Source organism: Stegastes partitus, unplaced genomic scaffold (genome assembly GCF_000690725.1).
Source record: "Stegastes partitus isolate 25-593 unplaced genomic scaffold, Stegastes_partitus-1.0.2 Scaffold693, whole genome shotgun sequence".
NCBI classification, from domain to species: Eukaryota; Metazoa; Chordata; class Actinopteri; family Pomacentridae; genus Stegastes; species Stegastes partitus.
This window is the reverse complement of record NW_007578424.1, coordinates 179,080-194,067: the sequence shown is the minus strand read 5'-3', so window position 1 is coordinate 194,067 and position 14,988 is coordinate 179,080. Positions and strand designations below refer to the sequence as shown.

Sequence of the window (14,988 nt, the reverse complement as noted above, 5' to 3'; positions counted from 1 at the left end):
TGCTGTTTAGTCATATATACTGGAACAAAGCATCTGCAAAAACAATGCTAGGCCCAAAATCTGGTAACTAAATTTACAGCAACACATAATTCAGGGTGAAACAGTGACATTGTTTTAAAGCTGACACTAGATTTAGCGTTTACCACACCCTCCTCCTATTCTTATCTTGTGTTTTAATGGCGTGGCCCCTTCTGGCACCTCAAACCAACCAATTCCAGACATAGACCAGGCGTCATCCATTAATGTCTCCAAGGTTTCCCAAAACCACTGGGGCCCCAAAACCTCTCTCTGCGCAATGACCTGCAATGTAGCAAAGATTAGACCAGCACTAAAATGCTTTTGGGAAACCCAGTCTCTGGTCTGTGTATCCAAATGGCCAGTCTGGGCTTTATAGCCCATTTTACCACTAAGGAAATAGGTGGAACAGAGCACTCAGGCCTGCAGCTAGTTAATCTCATTGTTAAAACTGGATGCAATAAGCGAAAGTTTCGTGAAGGAGGATATCACCTTAATATATTTTGACTGGTTTGTTTTGCTTTCAGGGGCCTGAGTAGGTCTACAGACAAACAAATGCAGACATAACGAGGGTTTAAAATGCAGAGCTGCACTTTGAATGTTGACTTTTTCTCCCTGATGGAGGGAAAATCCTTGTTTGTGTGGTAAACTGCAATGAGCTGTGTGATATTGTGTAAGTGCTGCCTTTATTCATCTCTTTGCTTTTGGCCACAAAGTCTTTACGATGTCACCATTGGTTATTTTATGACCACTGAATCACCAAATATATCACTTAGAAGAAACACAAAACAGTGATGTTGAAAATCTACGTAACTGATGTCACAATGAAATGTCCAATGTCCTGCTGTCTTCCTTTGCTCTATTATTCATTTATAAGCTGCCAAACTAGGTAGCATCGTGATGTTCTGACAGCTTCAGGCCTCATTCCTCCTTGATTCCCACCATTTTCAGCTGCTGCATCTCACTCACTAAATCTTTATTACACTCTTGTTATGATAGATGATAGGTTCACTTCTCTGGAGTTGATCAGACGTTAATTGCTGTAGTGAAATCTTTGGTCCGTCTGGCAGCGACACAACATTTACCGTCCACTTGATCCTCCCATGATTGTGCCCGCTCGTTGACATGATAAAATTGTACAGCTGAAGGAACCTTGCGCATTTATATTTAATCTCCTAACTCTCATTCTTAATGCATGAGCAGAATGGGAGACCCCCTCGCCCCACCCCCCGGCCCCGCGGTTTGGCCTGCTGGGAGAGGAAAAGAGGGGGATTAGTGTGGGATTAAGTCTGTGGTGTGAATAGGAGCCACGAGACCCTCCGCAATTATTCACTTCGCCGTCACTCCACTTCTCCCCTCCATTTGGCTCTGTAAAATGCTCAGACAAACACATGAGCTCCGTCTCTCTGTCATTGACCTTTTGTTCTTCCCTGCCGCTACTAGAGCACACATCAAGAACAGAGCTTGATTAAGAACATTCTTTCCTTTAATGGTGGATTTAAATTTTTTGCCAGTAAAAGTGCCAATGTTATCTGCCACTGTTGGCTAAATGCACATCATAGCTATTAAGTGTCATCGGCATATAGTTTCTCCTGCATCACATTTTTTCGCCAACTTCTCTGAACTGACTACATGGAGGGCAAGTTAATTGTAATTCAAAGGTTTTCATTTTCTTTTCAGCCTCCCTTGGGTGTGTTTCTGTGGTGCATGAACTTTGCCTTGAGTCTGGATCGGGTCAGCAGTCTGAAACATTAATTTCTAACTCTATGTGGATTCTGGCAAATGTATTAAATGGATGTCGGGTGGGAGTTTCATCATCACCGGCTGATAACTGCTCCATCACGCAGAAATCAATAAGTATTTACCTGTAACACTGTAGCAATCACTCTCTGTCCTCCCTGTCGCTTTCTCTGTCTCTTCTTATTCACGAATAAAACACAACAGCAAGTGTGTTGGTCAACAATGAGCATCAATGGCGATAGCGAAGAATTCTCCTTGTGTCAATGTGGGATCGGGAGTAATTTAGTCAATAAAACCAACAGTCTTGGATTATGTGTTGTCTGCGGGTCAATATGCGAATCACACAATACATTACACTGCCGTCCTTAATAGGAAATGGATTTCACTTAAATGCCCCTTCATTCGCGACTTAGACCTCGTGCCAGAGTCATTACGCGTGTGTGAATGTTATAATAGCACACTTTGAAATTAGAATCCTGCTATTTAAGACCTGCTAATAGCACTATTACCATATTGAGTGACGGAGAGGAGCAGCCCAGAATGTATTCGTATTTAATCAGAATACTATATAGTATTGTGGTAGGTATGTGTGTGGTGGAGAATCAAAGCAGTAGATGTATTAAATCTAAACTTTTGTACTACTTTTGTTTATAGGTAAACACTTAGATTGCCTGCATTTGAACATATAAATGTATTTTAATCTGTAGCGCTATTATGCAAAGCTGAGTGACTGAACTACTGAACCGTCGATTTCCTCTCTTGGCCAGAGTTTGGTCCGAAAATGTGTGCATCTATAATGCATCACTCCCCTAATTGCTTTCACTTTACTACCGTGTGTAGCTCCACATATTAGGAATGAGCTTTCTTTAATTTCGAGTTCAGGAAAAGCGGCCGTCGTGTACAAAGTGATTAAAATGAGGACATTATGTTGTTATGGAGGGTAGCTATAACGTGTGATTTATAGAGGGAGAATATTTCTATAGTTTATTGTATCCCCTGAGGGCCGTGCATTGTAAAAAATTCTAAATGAAGCAATAATGGAATCATGAAATAAATGTACATTTTATGGCAACATACTCAAATTAATAGCAGCATAAATAAACCTATTTATATTAATAAGTAGTTCAAATTGCCATATGCTGCATAACATAAACCAAATAAGGACGCACACATGCCAACGCTACAGCTATATTTAAATATTTTAGCGAAAAACTAAGATGACAGCAAATAGAGAAACATATATTCAGTCACAGCCCTGTCTCAAACCAAAACCTGCAACAGCTATATTGTTGTTTTTTTTCCCCTCAACAAAGACCTTAATACTTTGAGATGTCTATGTTTTTTAAGCGTTATTGCAAACATCACCCATCTCCCTAGCAACCTAGAAAACAACTGGAGACCTGTGGTTAGCATTTGCACGGGTGTATTCTCACTCAAACCATGATCTTTTCCTAATCCCAACCAAGCAGTTTGGTAGCATAAACCGAAGCGAACAGCAACTAAAAACAGCAACAGAATACGGTGAGTGAAAACAAAAATAAACAGTGACAGAAATGCAACAAAATGCAGAAACAGCACGGAAAGCAAACACCAGTCTCCTTGGTGAAAGTCCTGTGTTTTGTCAATAGCGCCGCCGTCCTTCTAACCTACAAATATGGAATAATAGGCCACAAAAACATAGCAATCTTACAATTTTACTGTCTTTTTTGAGAAACTAGTATGTTTTGAACTGTGGACCAAAGTAGCTGTTACATATTTTCATATAAGGCTGCGCTGTCAGTCATGTATCACACTGGATACATCTGTAATAGCCAATGGAGTAACGCCCCCCCGCCCAACACAACTTCAAAACGAGAGGTTTGTGTTGGTATCGCAAACAAAAAGTCAGGCCGCACAAATGAGAGAGCTGGCAGCGTAACCAAAAGATAGACAGTGAGAGCGAAAGTCTGATCAGTGAGGAAGAAGAAGAGGGAACTGTAAACAAAAAGACATTTATAGAAGAGCAATAGTTCATGGGAATATAGAAATCATTTCTGTGCAACTTAAAAGTTTTGCTGTTGAGATAACTTTTTTGTGGTGGTGCATGCAGGAAGTTTCATTGTCTCTCAGTTTATTTTTTTGTTGTTGTTGCATTATACTGACACAAATCTGACCCCATATATTTGTTTGTTGAAAGTGTAGAACTATTTGAATCTGTAATACTGTTTGGTAGCTTTAAGTTGTAAAATAATGTTAGGGTATGATCATTTTGAGTTGTAAAAGGCTGATCTTGGGTCTAGGCATAACTAATTATCCAAATGGATAAATGGCAGTGAGTGATTTTAGACACAGTCTTAGATTCTGGGATGTTGTGTAAATCCGGTGTACATGAATAAATAAATTGGGCGAACCCCCTTTAGTATGCCACAGATTAATAACAAGTCATTGAACTTCCTATACTCCACCCCTCAATACTGTGTTTCCCTGGGGGTTTGGGTACTGGGGGGGTTAAGTGCTGATGAGGTTGTACAGTACAACAAGCCTATTAGAAGAGAGTAGTGAGGGGGCAGTGCCCCCAGACTCAATGTCTTTAATATTGCATGTTGGCACCGTGGGTCCTCGCAGCCTCAGTTAGCTTCCAGGCTTCAGTTTGGCTTGGTGCGGCTTTGCGTGTACGACTGTTGGCGTGGGTGTTGAACTTCGTGTTTATGTGCGTGCTTGGACAGCCAGCGCTGTCTGATGTGGCGATGGAGGAGGTGTGCTGTAGGTTTGCTCGGTGTCGCAGGAGAACGTCTTCCCTCACTCTGACACTGCCCCGATCCAAACTGGTAAGACTTGAGATTTAAAGGGTTTCTTCTAGAGCAGAGGGGGGCATTGAGTACGTTGGTCCACCAGACAAAAGGAAGAAATTTGTGGAGAAACCCAGCAGCCCCACTAAGAACATCCCCATACTCTTTTAGTGACCATAGAAATACCTGCTTTCCTGTCATCTCTCCTGTATGAGTGTAGCAGTCCTTTTTTTTTTCACAGTTATGCAGCAGAGGAAGTAGTGCAGTGCTGAACCTCTCCAACCTTATTTTGACAAATCTGCCGAGTAAAACCTGGATTTGACCTGTGGTTGACACACTGTTTAGACATGTGTCCAGTAGCTTCTGAGTCTTTCAGCATTGCATCTCTGAGTCGGTGATGAGTTCCACTATTCTCTGCTTTACACCATGTCAGGCTGACACCATTTTCTCCTCATGATGAGATATAAGGGAATCATTTTGTTGTTTCTTTTAAAAACAATATTCCTACCAATGTGTACTGTGCTGTGTATTCGGGGATTCATTTGTGTGCAATAGAGGAACGAAATTCATAGTACCACCAGTATTGTGAATTTCCATACCAAAATTAATAAGGGGTTTATTAAGTGATGGTCTAAATTAATCTCTTAATTAAGGGAGAATAGAGTATGTCAGTAGGACGTTTTATCTTGTCCACCAGCTCACAAACTGATCATGAAAATGTGTTTTTTTTGTTTTTTTTACAACAAGGCGGTGTAAAAAGACCTATAAAGTGAACTGGTAGCTGTGATTCACACACATAGTCCTTTGCAAAAATGTAATCAATGCCCATTGACAGAACTTTTCTTCATGGTGCTGAAAAATTCAGGCCTAGTCTGGAAGTATCATTTTTCTTTTTACACACAATTTACACACATTCTGACAAAACTAGCTAAATCTTCGCAGCCACGTACAGTATGTTTAGCAACACAACAGCCCAGTTCAAGCAGCAAGCACATGCAAATACATTTTTAGCTGCTTTTGTCATCAGCCCTAAGCACACTTCCTTAAACTACTGGTATTTGTTAAACTGGACTTTTTATGTGAAGTGATTTTAGATTTAAAGCAACCTGACAGTTATCTAATAGTAGTTTGAGGTTATACTTTAATTTAATGAGATTTGTGTCATTTGCTTTCCATCTCTAAGGCCATTTTTGAGAATAAAAATGTACAAGTTGTCCTCTTGCATCAAGTTAAAACTACAATGCTACAGTCTTCATATTTTTTTTTTAAATTTCACTCGCCTGCTTGACTGACAACTTTGTCTCATTCTGAATCTGGATTGATGTGTTGTTTCAGCTCCTGGCAATTCAGGTTTTAAGGTGTGTGCAATTTCCAGAAAAAAAGTGATAACAGAACAGAAACAAATGGATTTTGTTTGTATCGATGCTCAAAGTTTGCTTTGTGCAAATTGTCTTTTAATCTCAAAATAAACAAACTGACCGCCGTGAACAGATTTATTTAGGGAATTTGCTTTGTTTGCGGCCGCTTGATGTATTTGCTGATTTAATTGTTTTAAATGACGTTGGCATTTGTATGTTTTTGTGCTTATTACTGTTTTTGTTTGGGGTGTTTCTGCCTGTGGGTGTTTGACAGTTCTTCTATGTTGTGTGTGTCCATGTGTATAAGGTGTGCACATGTAGCTGTCATGTAAGCTGCCATTTACTGGTTTTCAGTTTAAAACCATTAAAGAAATATAGTGTCTACCAGTTATTGTATCAGTTTGCACCTCTGGATCAGAAATTCCCGCCATCTGAAGTATCATCAGCTCCATCCTCTTCAAGTTAATTATCCTGGAGTATAACGTGTCAAACAGTGCCAAAGCAGCTTTGGCTTTCAGGCTGATGAAACAGCTGTTTGCGTGCGTGTGTGTGTGTTTTGTGTTTGCCTCTGCTGAACTGTATGCATTTGCTTCTGTTGAACTCATATCCTCTTCGCTTTCTCCGTTTCTCTTTTTCCGTATCTTCTCTACTTGCTGTCTGTCTGAGCAGCTTCCTGCTGACCTCAATAAGATGCACCTAACGGACCACGCCCACCAGCAGGTGATGCACATGCCTCCCAGCCAATCAGGATGCAGCATCGCCAGCGATTCGGGGAGCAGCAGCCTATCAGATATTTACCAGGTAGGTGCATCATTGAGTTTTAAAATCATTGTGTTATTTTTGTTTATTTTTTCTTCTTTGTTTCTGTGGACTGCACCAATAGCGAAAAAATGCACAATTTCCTACATTGGGAGTTTGTCTTATTTATGGATAACAATAAAACCAATACTTATTGATGATCCACAGATCTGTAAAACCTCACATTTTGAAAGTTTACCATTAAAATATTTCGGTTTGCCATATGCTTTTTATCCTGTGTTACATATGATTCATTACCCAACAATGGTATGATCTGAAATATGGAGGATCCAGACTCCAGAAGTGTAATACTTTGTTTTAGCTTTTCTCTCCTCTGCCACTATTACAACATTACTTACAAAACACAATGAAGCCTGTCAGATCCCGTGACAAACTTGTCTCCTGCAAAACTTCCACCACTTCACCGCAACAACATCTGCTCTGTGGCAGAAGTGTTTAACTGATGGCGGATTCTCTTCATCTTGATGAGCTCCAGTTCTGTCTGTCTACCTGTAGCCTATCTGTCAACGCCAGCTCCACCCTCCCTCCTCGTAATCCCTCCGTCTTGCTAATTATTGCGCATCAGTTGTGCGTCCCGGTGACTCGCCTCCCTCTGCACTTCCTGCTGTGGATTAAAGGTCACATGTAGGAAATGAACCTAACCTTTCAAGCTCCATCTATACCTGTGCTGCAGGTATAGGCGCTGTAGCATTATCAGTGTAGCGGGGGAGTGCAGTGATCATTTTGCTGGCATGTGTTTGGTCTCTGTAGGGAGTGAGTACAGTGAGGAATGGCAGGAAAATTGATAGAAAATTTAGTGTACGTCAGGTATCCACTTGTAGAAATCTGTGTGAGACACAAATATCAGTGAATGTCATTGAAATTTTGAATTTAAAATGTATTAAGGATTAGTTGAGTGCTTTTCAAATCAGCTGAATTCTCAAACTAGTTATAATGTCATGGGAAGAAAAGCTAAAATATATCATGCTTGACTTTTTAATACTCTTTCAGACCCAATGAACAGCAGGTCCTGCACCCAAAGCTCTGCATTATCAAATGAAGCCATTTTAGTTGCATATAGGTCGCTGACATTTCACAGACACTGTGATCCAGTATCTGGGGTTAACCCCTGAACTATGTCAGCCTATCCACAACACTCTGCACTACAGCTGGCTTATTTCCTCTCTTTGCTAACAATCGGGGACAAGGAACTTCAGCCACGGTAGCTGAGAAAGACAGGGTGGATGAAGGAGCTTGCAGATGTTAGACATAGAGCCATGGATCACAGGTGTGGTTTAAATTGATGTGCAGGACTGGGTGAGCTCAATTCAGGCCACAACACATTGAAACACCTCGGTTAATTAAAGCACTGGAAATCTGTAGACCTTTGAGATGAACCTTTTCATCTAAATTCATTTTGTTTTTATGTTGTTTCCCCTTAGTCACGATGTCAGCATTATGTCAGGGTTGCATTTATCAAAAGCAACAAGCTGCAATTTCTTGAATTTAAAGGTATCGTTTCCACGCCAGGAGGGCTTTCCATTTTTCTCTCCCCTTCTGTATCTGCCTCACCTTTCTGTGACATTTCTGAGCTTTCGACAGCTCAAGTGTGCTCCGGAATGAAATGCAGCTCTCGGGTGTAGGGTATCTAAATGGCCGCAAATCAATAACCCATAAAAGCATACATGATAAGCCTGTCACCTAATCATTTTAATCCCCCTGCTCTCCTAATCTTCCCTCTTCACACAGAAAGTTGTAATAAATCCAAGAACCTTTCAGCATTATGTGTCAGCCCTGACTGCGCAGCACCGCGGTGATTATTTTGCCGTTCCTCTCCACAGCCTCCATGCCGTTTTCTGCACGTTTGTGTGTTTGGGATTGCAAAAGTTCTATTTGACATTGGCTTGTTAGTATTGTTAACTTTCATCAGGGGAACCGGTGAGGTCTGTTCGCTGCACACTAATGAGCTATTTGAGCTGCTGTGATCTATGGACACTGCTGGCCACAAATCTAATGAGGACGTTTGTTTCATTGAGGAACAACGCCGATGTCCTGTTTTTTCTTTTACGTGCCAAATGTGCTAAATGTTTTTACACACAAAATATCTTTAATACTTAGCAAGATTCCCTGAATCAAAGCTTTCAACCAGAAATAAATGAATATATAAGAGGAGAAAGTAAAGTGGAAGTGTGTTAAAACAGGGCAGAGCACAATTAAGAAAAAGGCCACAAATTACTGTCAGAGCCAAAAACCTTTCTGACTAAAGGAGCTTGCATAATTCAGATACCCGCCGTAGTCTCTGCCACAGCCGGTCCTCCCTCCTCAACCTGTCTGTTTGCAGATTGATGCAAGTCAGGTCAACCTGGGTCAGGCGTTTAACACGGAGACCTGATCTTTTCATCCTCAGATTAGGTATTTATCACACGCGTCTGATCCCATCCGCTTGTCACTGACCCGGCTCAGTGTTTGTTTACAGCTGTCTTAAAGCGCTGACCCTCCAGTCAGCTGCAGTCCTCAGCTGTCAATGCAACAGACTGTTTTCGTTGTGGGTGTCTCCCACACATTCTTTATTTCTTTCCTCACTCCCTCTCTTGCCTTGACTTGACACTCAGCAGGTCACTTTACTCTATCTCTCTCAAACTTTTCACCTCCTCTCTCCCTCGCTCCTCGTATCCCTCCCTTCTGTGCCTTTCATCTCTCGGCTCCTGTATTTCCCGCACCTTTGTACGATCCTGCCTCATTTTTCATTTTTCTATTTTTGTGCTGCTGTCACAGGGCTGTAATATACAGTGTTTCTTGCAGATCCAAAAGTCCCTCGTCTCTAGAAAATGTCCTCCTGGCCCAAACTTGTTCTGAGACTGGGGGTATTGGACTGAAAGTGCACATCCTGCATTCTAAATGAACTGGGCTCTCAGAAGCACTGAAACATATGTCAGTGACAGTGGGTGAGGGGAAGGAGAGTGAGAATGTAGCGAGAAGTTGTTGTCTCGGGATTGCACCACTGTTCTCTCCCACTACATTAATTCCTCCTTTTTCTGTAAAAGTTTAAACTAAAAGGCACTTTTATGCAAGAATTTGACAACCCCCATACTAGCTTCTAATTGGCTTTATAGGAAATTCCTCCTTTTTGGGAGCTATAAAAAGGCCTTTCAGCGTTTGTGTTGGATTTTCACATTCATGCCATGTTGAATTCATGAGACACATTTCCTCCAAGAATCGATAAATCAAACATGAAACAAAAGAAAATGTGTGTTTTTCTATGGAGCTTACACTTTTGTCAGCAGAAGAATTTAGCTGGACGGCTGCTGTTGAGCTGTTTGGTTTCTTGAGCGGAGGTTAATAGAAATGAAGTATTTATCCTTCTGTTCTGTTCTGTTCTGTTCTTTTCGTTCTGCAATTGAAGGCAGAAAAGATGCACCACAACTCATTCTCTGTCATTTCTCATTGGTGTGATGAGAAAATGAACACATTCGCAAAAACCAAAGTGAGGATTTACATTTTATTTTTTGGACAGTATTTAGTCTGGCTTGCCTTTTCTCATCTGTTAGGCCAAATTAAATGCATCTGGTGCTCTGGGAACAAGAAAGGGCCGAGCAGCTGTTGTGTCTTAAAAGTCCTCTAAATAGCTTGTCCAACTTAATTTATGAAAACAAGATTGGGCCTGTGCCTGAACTTGGGATGAACTGTAAAACCTATGAAACCTCTTGTCCCAAATCCCTTTGGAACCCAGGAGCTCGATTGCATTGAGTCCGTCTTGTAGAGTGTAGGCCAGGAAATTAAACTTTTTTTTGTCCCCCCACAAGCTACAACAGTTAAAATCTCTCAACCAAATCTTCCCCAGTCTACTCAATCACCACTACCTAAACACTGGAGCATTCGCTATCTACAGGATGATGTCCCCGAGTGAAATAGATACCGGCTTGCTCCTTGACTTTAAACTTCCTTTATATTACACAATTACCCTTCAAGGTGGCATGTGGACATAGTTACACATGAGAAAAAAATGAAAAACAGCAGCGAAGGGAATATGATATAATACGGAGGAGAATATTTAGTATGTGAAGAAATAAACAAATGGCCAAGAAGTGCACTAGTAAAAATGCAATAGTTACTTAGACGTAGCCATTTTTATTTGTGTTTCTCACTATCAAAGCTAAGACAAACTAGTATACCACCTTTATCTCCTGTAAAATATTTGTATTGTCATGTAAATCTAATATTTTTTAAACAACACATGATAACAGTCACACTCTAATTTAGACATTTATTAGCCCTGCAACAAAAAGTAATTTTCATAGACAAAATCTGTCCTCAAAATCCAGATCAGTACAACCTGTAGTCCTTTAAATCGCCACATCTGTTCATCCTTATGATGGAAAACCAGGAATGCAGTACAACGCCTTTCCTCTTACTTTTTTTCCTTCAGTAAGGATGATAAATGCTGGAGGAGTGAGTGAATTCTCTGCCTAAATAAATACATCAATAAAAATTAATTTGGAGAACAGGCAGAGACAGAGGTGAAATCAGGCACAAGTCGATTCTTTTTGCTTTTAGGCCTACCTGCAAAAAAAAAGCTAACAGATGGCTTGCAGTGCCGCCACGACCATCGGAGAGCTCCTCTTTTCACCTCTGGGTTGATGGTTCAATTCCCAACTGACCTAAAAGCCCCCGATGCCCCTTTAGATCCATACTCTGCCAACCATCTGTCTGCCCCGCACTGGGGAAATATGGAGGAATATGAATTATTACCACTGGATTTAAATATTTGGCTGTTGGCCTGTGATTTTTAGTCTGGGAGTTGGTGTCGGGGTTTAGCTCAGGGTCACAGGTACAGCTGCTCATCCCAAGGTTATCTTTGTGTTTTATGTGGATGATTCATCACTGAAAATTTGCATGAAATAAAAGCAAAACATTTAATAGAGCTGTTGAGCCAGAAAGGGAATTTGATAGTTTAAAGTTAGTCAGCTCTTTCTACTGAAACGCTTGATACTGTTTGTCACTCAGTAGTTATCAGGAACTGAAGATGTAGAGAAAATCATATTGTAAAGATGATCGCTTTGAATTTGGCTGAGTTTACATCACTCAGAAATGCTTTTGTGTCTCCGTCTCATCATGTTCTTTTCATATCTTGGTAACTGCACGGAATTTAATACCATTAAGGCTCCTTTTTTTACGTGCTTTGATTCAAATCTTTACGTGTCCCCATTGCAAAGCCTGAGAATCGTCTCGTCTTGGCACGTATCAATGCGCCCGATATTAATTTCAAAGTCATATTATTGCAGGATTTGAAGCTTGAGATAGACAGTTTTGAGTTTAACCCTAAGGCAATTTCAGCTCAATCAAAGGTGATTACAATTCACAACGAGACGGGGGCTTTCATATTTGATGCATAGACTGCTGAACTAATTTGTCATCCAAATAAGTCAAAGAATTTATCCTTGACTACTTCCTTCCCTTCTTGTACTGTTGTCAACCAACCACGCTGTCTTTCTTCCAGGCCACAGAGAGCGAACTGGGCGATGTGGACCTGTCTGGACTTCCAGAGGCTGCAGTGGACAGCGAAGAAGAGGAGGAGGAAGATGAGGACCTGGAGAGAGCTTCAGACACTCTTCTGGGCCGAGATCTGGTCCGAGAGTGTCTGGAAAAAGACCCGGCCGACCGCAATGACGATGACATCGGTCAGTCTAACTCCGTGCTGCTTTTAGCGACGTGTTTTTCTTTTATAATACGTCTCATTTTAAACATGACTTGAAAAGCTGGAATGCAGTCACATTATGTATGTCAGATGGCAACAAAGGGAGCTCGCATGAATGTCGCTCTCCTTCTTTGGTAGACGTGAGCGCTCTCAGTTGCTATTTTTGGACCATCTATCATTCAATAAGCGCACACGAGGGAGATACACAAATGCTCCTCTTTCATAAAGACCCCTCGCAGTGGTCTCCAAACATCAGTGCCCTTCCAGTGTGTATTTTTAAGCAGGCAATCAGAGTCGACCTCATTAGTGGAACCCAGTGGGGTCCTGGAGGAGAAGGTGACCACATCAGAGAGCCGGGAGAAGTTGTAAAGACCCGGCTCGCTGTGTGCCTGCTGGGAGGCTGGCCTTCTCATGGCCTTCACCATTACAGTCACAGCTCATTCACAGGAAAGTCATAATGTAAAGAGGAGCTGACGGGAGAAGGTGTCTAACCCAAGCTTAACAGTGGCTTACTTGAGTTTATTTTTATATCCTATCTATATACTGTGGAATTATTTTCCAAAATAAAAGGCAGAGATTTTCAATCAGAGGTGGCAATGATTCAGACAGACAACTGCCCGAGGCGTTGCATGATAAACCTTAGCGATGATGAGCCGGTGAAAACAATAATAAAGCAGGAGAAGTCATTTCAACTATGTGCAAAATTAGATTTATTTTTCCAGATTACTTCTTTACCTTTGCCCTATCGATTACTGGATAATTGCATCTTTGGTCTTCTGAAAAGTTTTCAAATAATACAATCATGAAGAGACAAATCAGTCTTTGGTTGAGCTGCTCACAAGCAAGAAAAACATGAGGGGTTGCATGAGGACATAGATTTGATTGCTTTACAAGCCAGTATCTTTGGGATCCGGTGCTTTTGCTAGTTTTTAATTCAGTCATCATGATATCCATAATAGGATTTTAACTTTATAACTGCTATAGATTTAATTAGTACCTGAGTAAAAAACTGCAGTGGAGAGTTTTTGTCTATTTTTCCAGTTCATGTAGTCAAATTAAATTATTAGTCTAACAAGTAGTGTTTGGTTTTGCAATTGTATCTTTGCAGAATTTAGCTGTACTCTGCTTAGCTGACCAGATTATTGATTGAACACTCATAGTAATACACATATAATAAATTGAATATCAACTTTGCAATTCAGTGTTTTCTCATCTGACAAACTACACACTATCTGGTACTTCAAACTATTTCTTTAAATGCTAAGAATTACTTCAAATAAGATGACTGTTAGAAGCATTTTTTAAAAGAGTAAATGTAAGAACTAAGGAGGGAGAGAGGAAATAAGGTGATAATGTCAGAGGGGAATGAAAGGGAGTTACTGAACCAGGCAGCCTAGTGAACAGGAGGCAGAGAGACGATCAGCAGGAACAGGGTGTGAAAGTTCCTCTGCAGTCATGAATCAGCGCATCTTTAAGATATACGCTGGTCCATGTGTTTGTGTTATTATGCATAAAGAGTGGTATTTGAAAATGAAAACACAAAGCTTTTTCCTAGAGCACCAGTGGTTTCGCTCTTTGAACACTAAGACTGAAAATTTAACTCATTCTAAAATGTTTTCTCTTTGTTTTTTAATTGACAGTAGCCCCTACGAGGCGCGTGAGTGACATTTGCTTGCAGAAAGGATCATTTAAAAGTCCATAAATTGTTTTAGAAATTCAACTGTTGGTGTGTGACGGAAAAAAAAAATTCAATAAGCATTTTGCCTTGCACACCTGAGACACATTGCTCTGGATACACAAGTCGTATCAATACACACTTTTTCCTTTTGTTCACAAGGCCTTGTGTTTCTTTTTCCTCATTCTTCATTTGCTTTCTTTTCTCTGCTTCTTTCTGCCAAATAGAGCAACTACTGGAGTTCATGCACCAACTGCCTGCCTTCGCCAACATGACCATGTCTGTGAGGAGGGACTTGTGCAGCGTCATGGTGTTTGAGGTGGTGGAGCAGGCTGGCACGGTCATACTGCACGACAAACAGGAGGTACGATTGGACTAGTAGCTCACAAGGAAATGTATAAGCAGAAGTATTTAACAGTTCGATAAGAGGGACACAGAAAACAGAAAGCCTTTACCGAGTATAAATGTTGCTTAGGCAGAGTTTTCACTGCATGTCCCATTTAGATTAATCACTAACAGAGTAATTATGACTTGCAAAATATGTTTTTATTACATCTGCTTCATTGACGCTATTACAGTGAATTCCCTCCACAATTAAATGAGTATTTATCTTTATTTAGTGAGAAGCAAAGATGTGTTTGCTGGCTTGCTGAATCTTAATTGGGTTGTTAATATAATTACAGCTGAAACATCTTAAATGTGTCTTTTTTTATCATGTTAACTGGTGATGTAGCTTCTTACACAACACTAAAATGCACACAGGAATTTTAAAGTTGTGAAATGAATGGTAATATGCAAAAATATACACACACACACACACACACACACACATGCTGGAGGTGTTTCCTTGCTCACAGACTTAAATGTGTCCACTTTTCTTCAGCTTATCCAAAAGCTAATTCACAGAGAAACTGGTATGTGCAAAGTCACTGCAGTGCA

General features: G+C 40.6%; 1 protein-coding gene across 5 annotated transcripts in view; it reads left to right on the top strand.

Annotated features, from left to right (window-relative positions):
* Positions 1-14,988, top strand: part of rapgef6 (Rap guanine nucleotide exchange factor (GEF) 6) — a 163,925-nt gene that overhangs the window by 100,031 nt on the left and 48,906 nt on the right. For all 5 annotated transcript variants that reach the window (XM_008290747.1, XM_008290746.1, XM_008290748.1 and 2 more), the window contains 3 exons: positions 6,551-6,682; positions 12,177-12,357; positions 14,277-14,413. In XM_008290747.1, the coding sequence (XP_008288969.1) occupies positions 6,551-6,682; positions 12,177-12,357; positions 14,277-14,413 (450 nt within the window). The remainder of the gene's footprint in view (positions 1-6,550; positions 6,683-12,176; positions 12,358-14,276; positions 14,414-14,988) is intronic.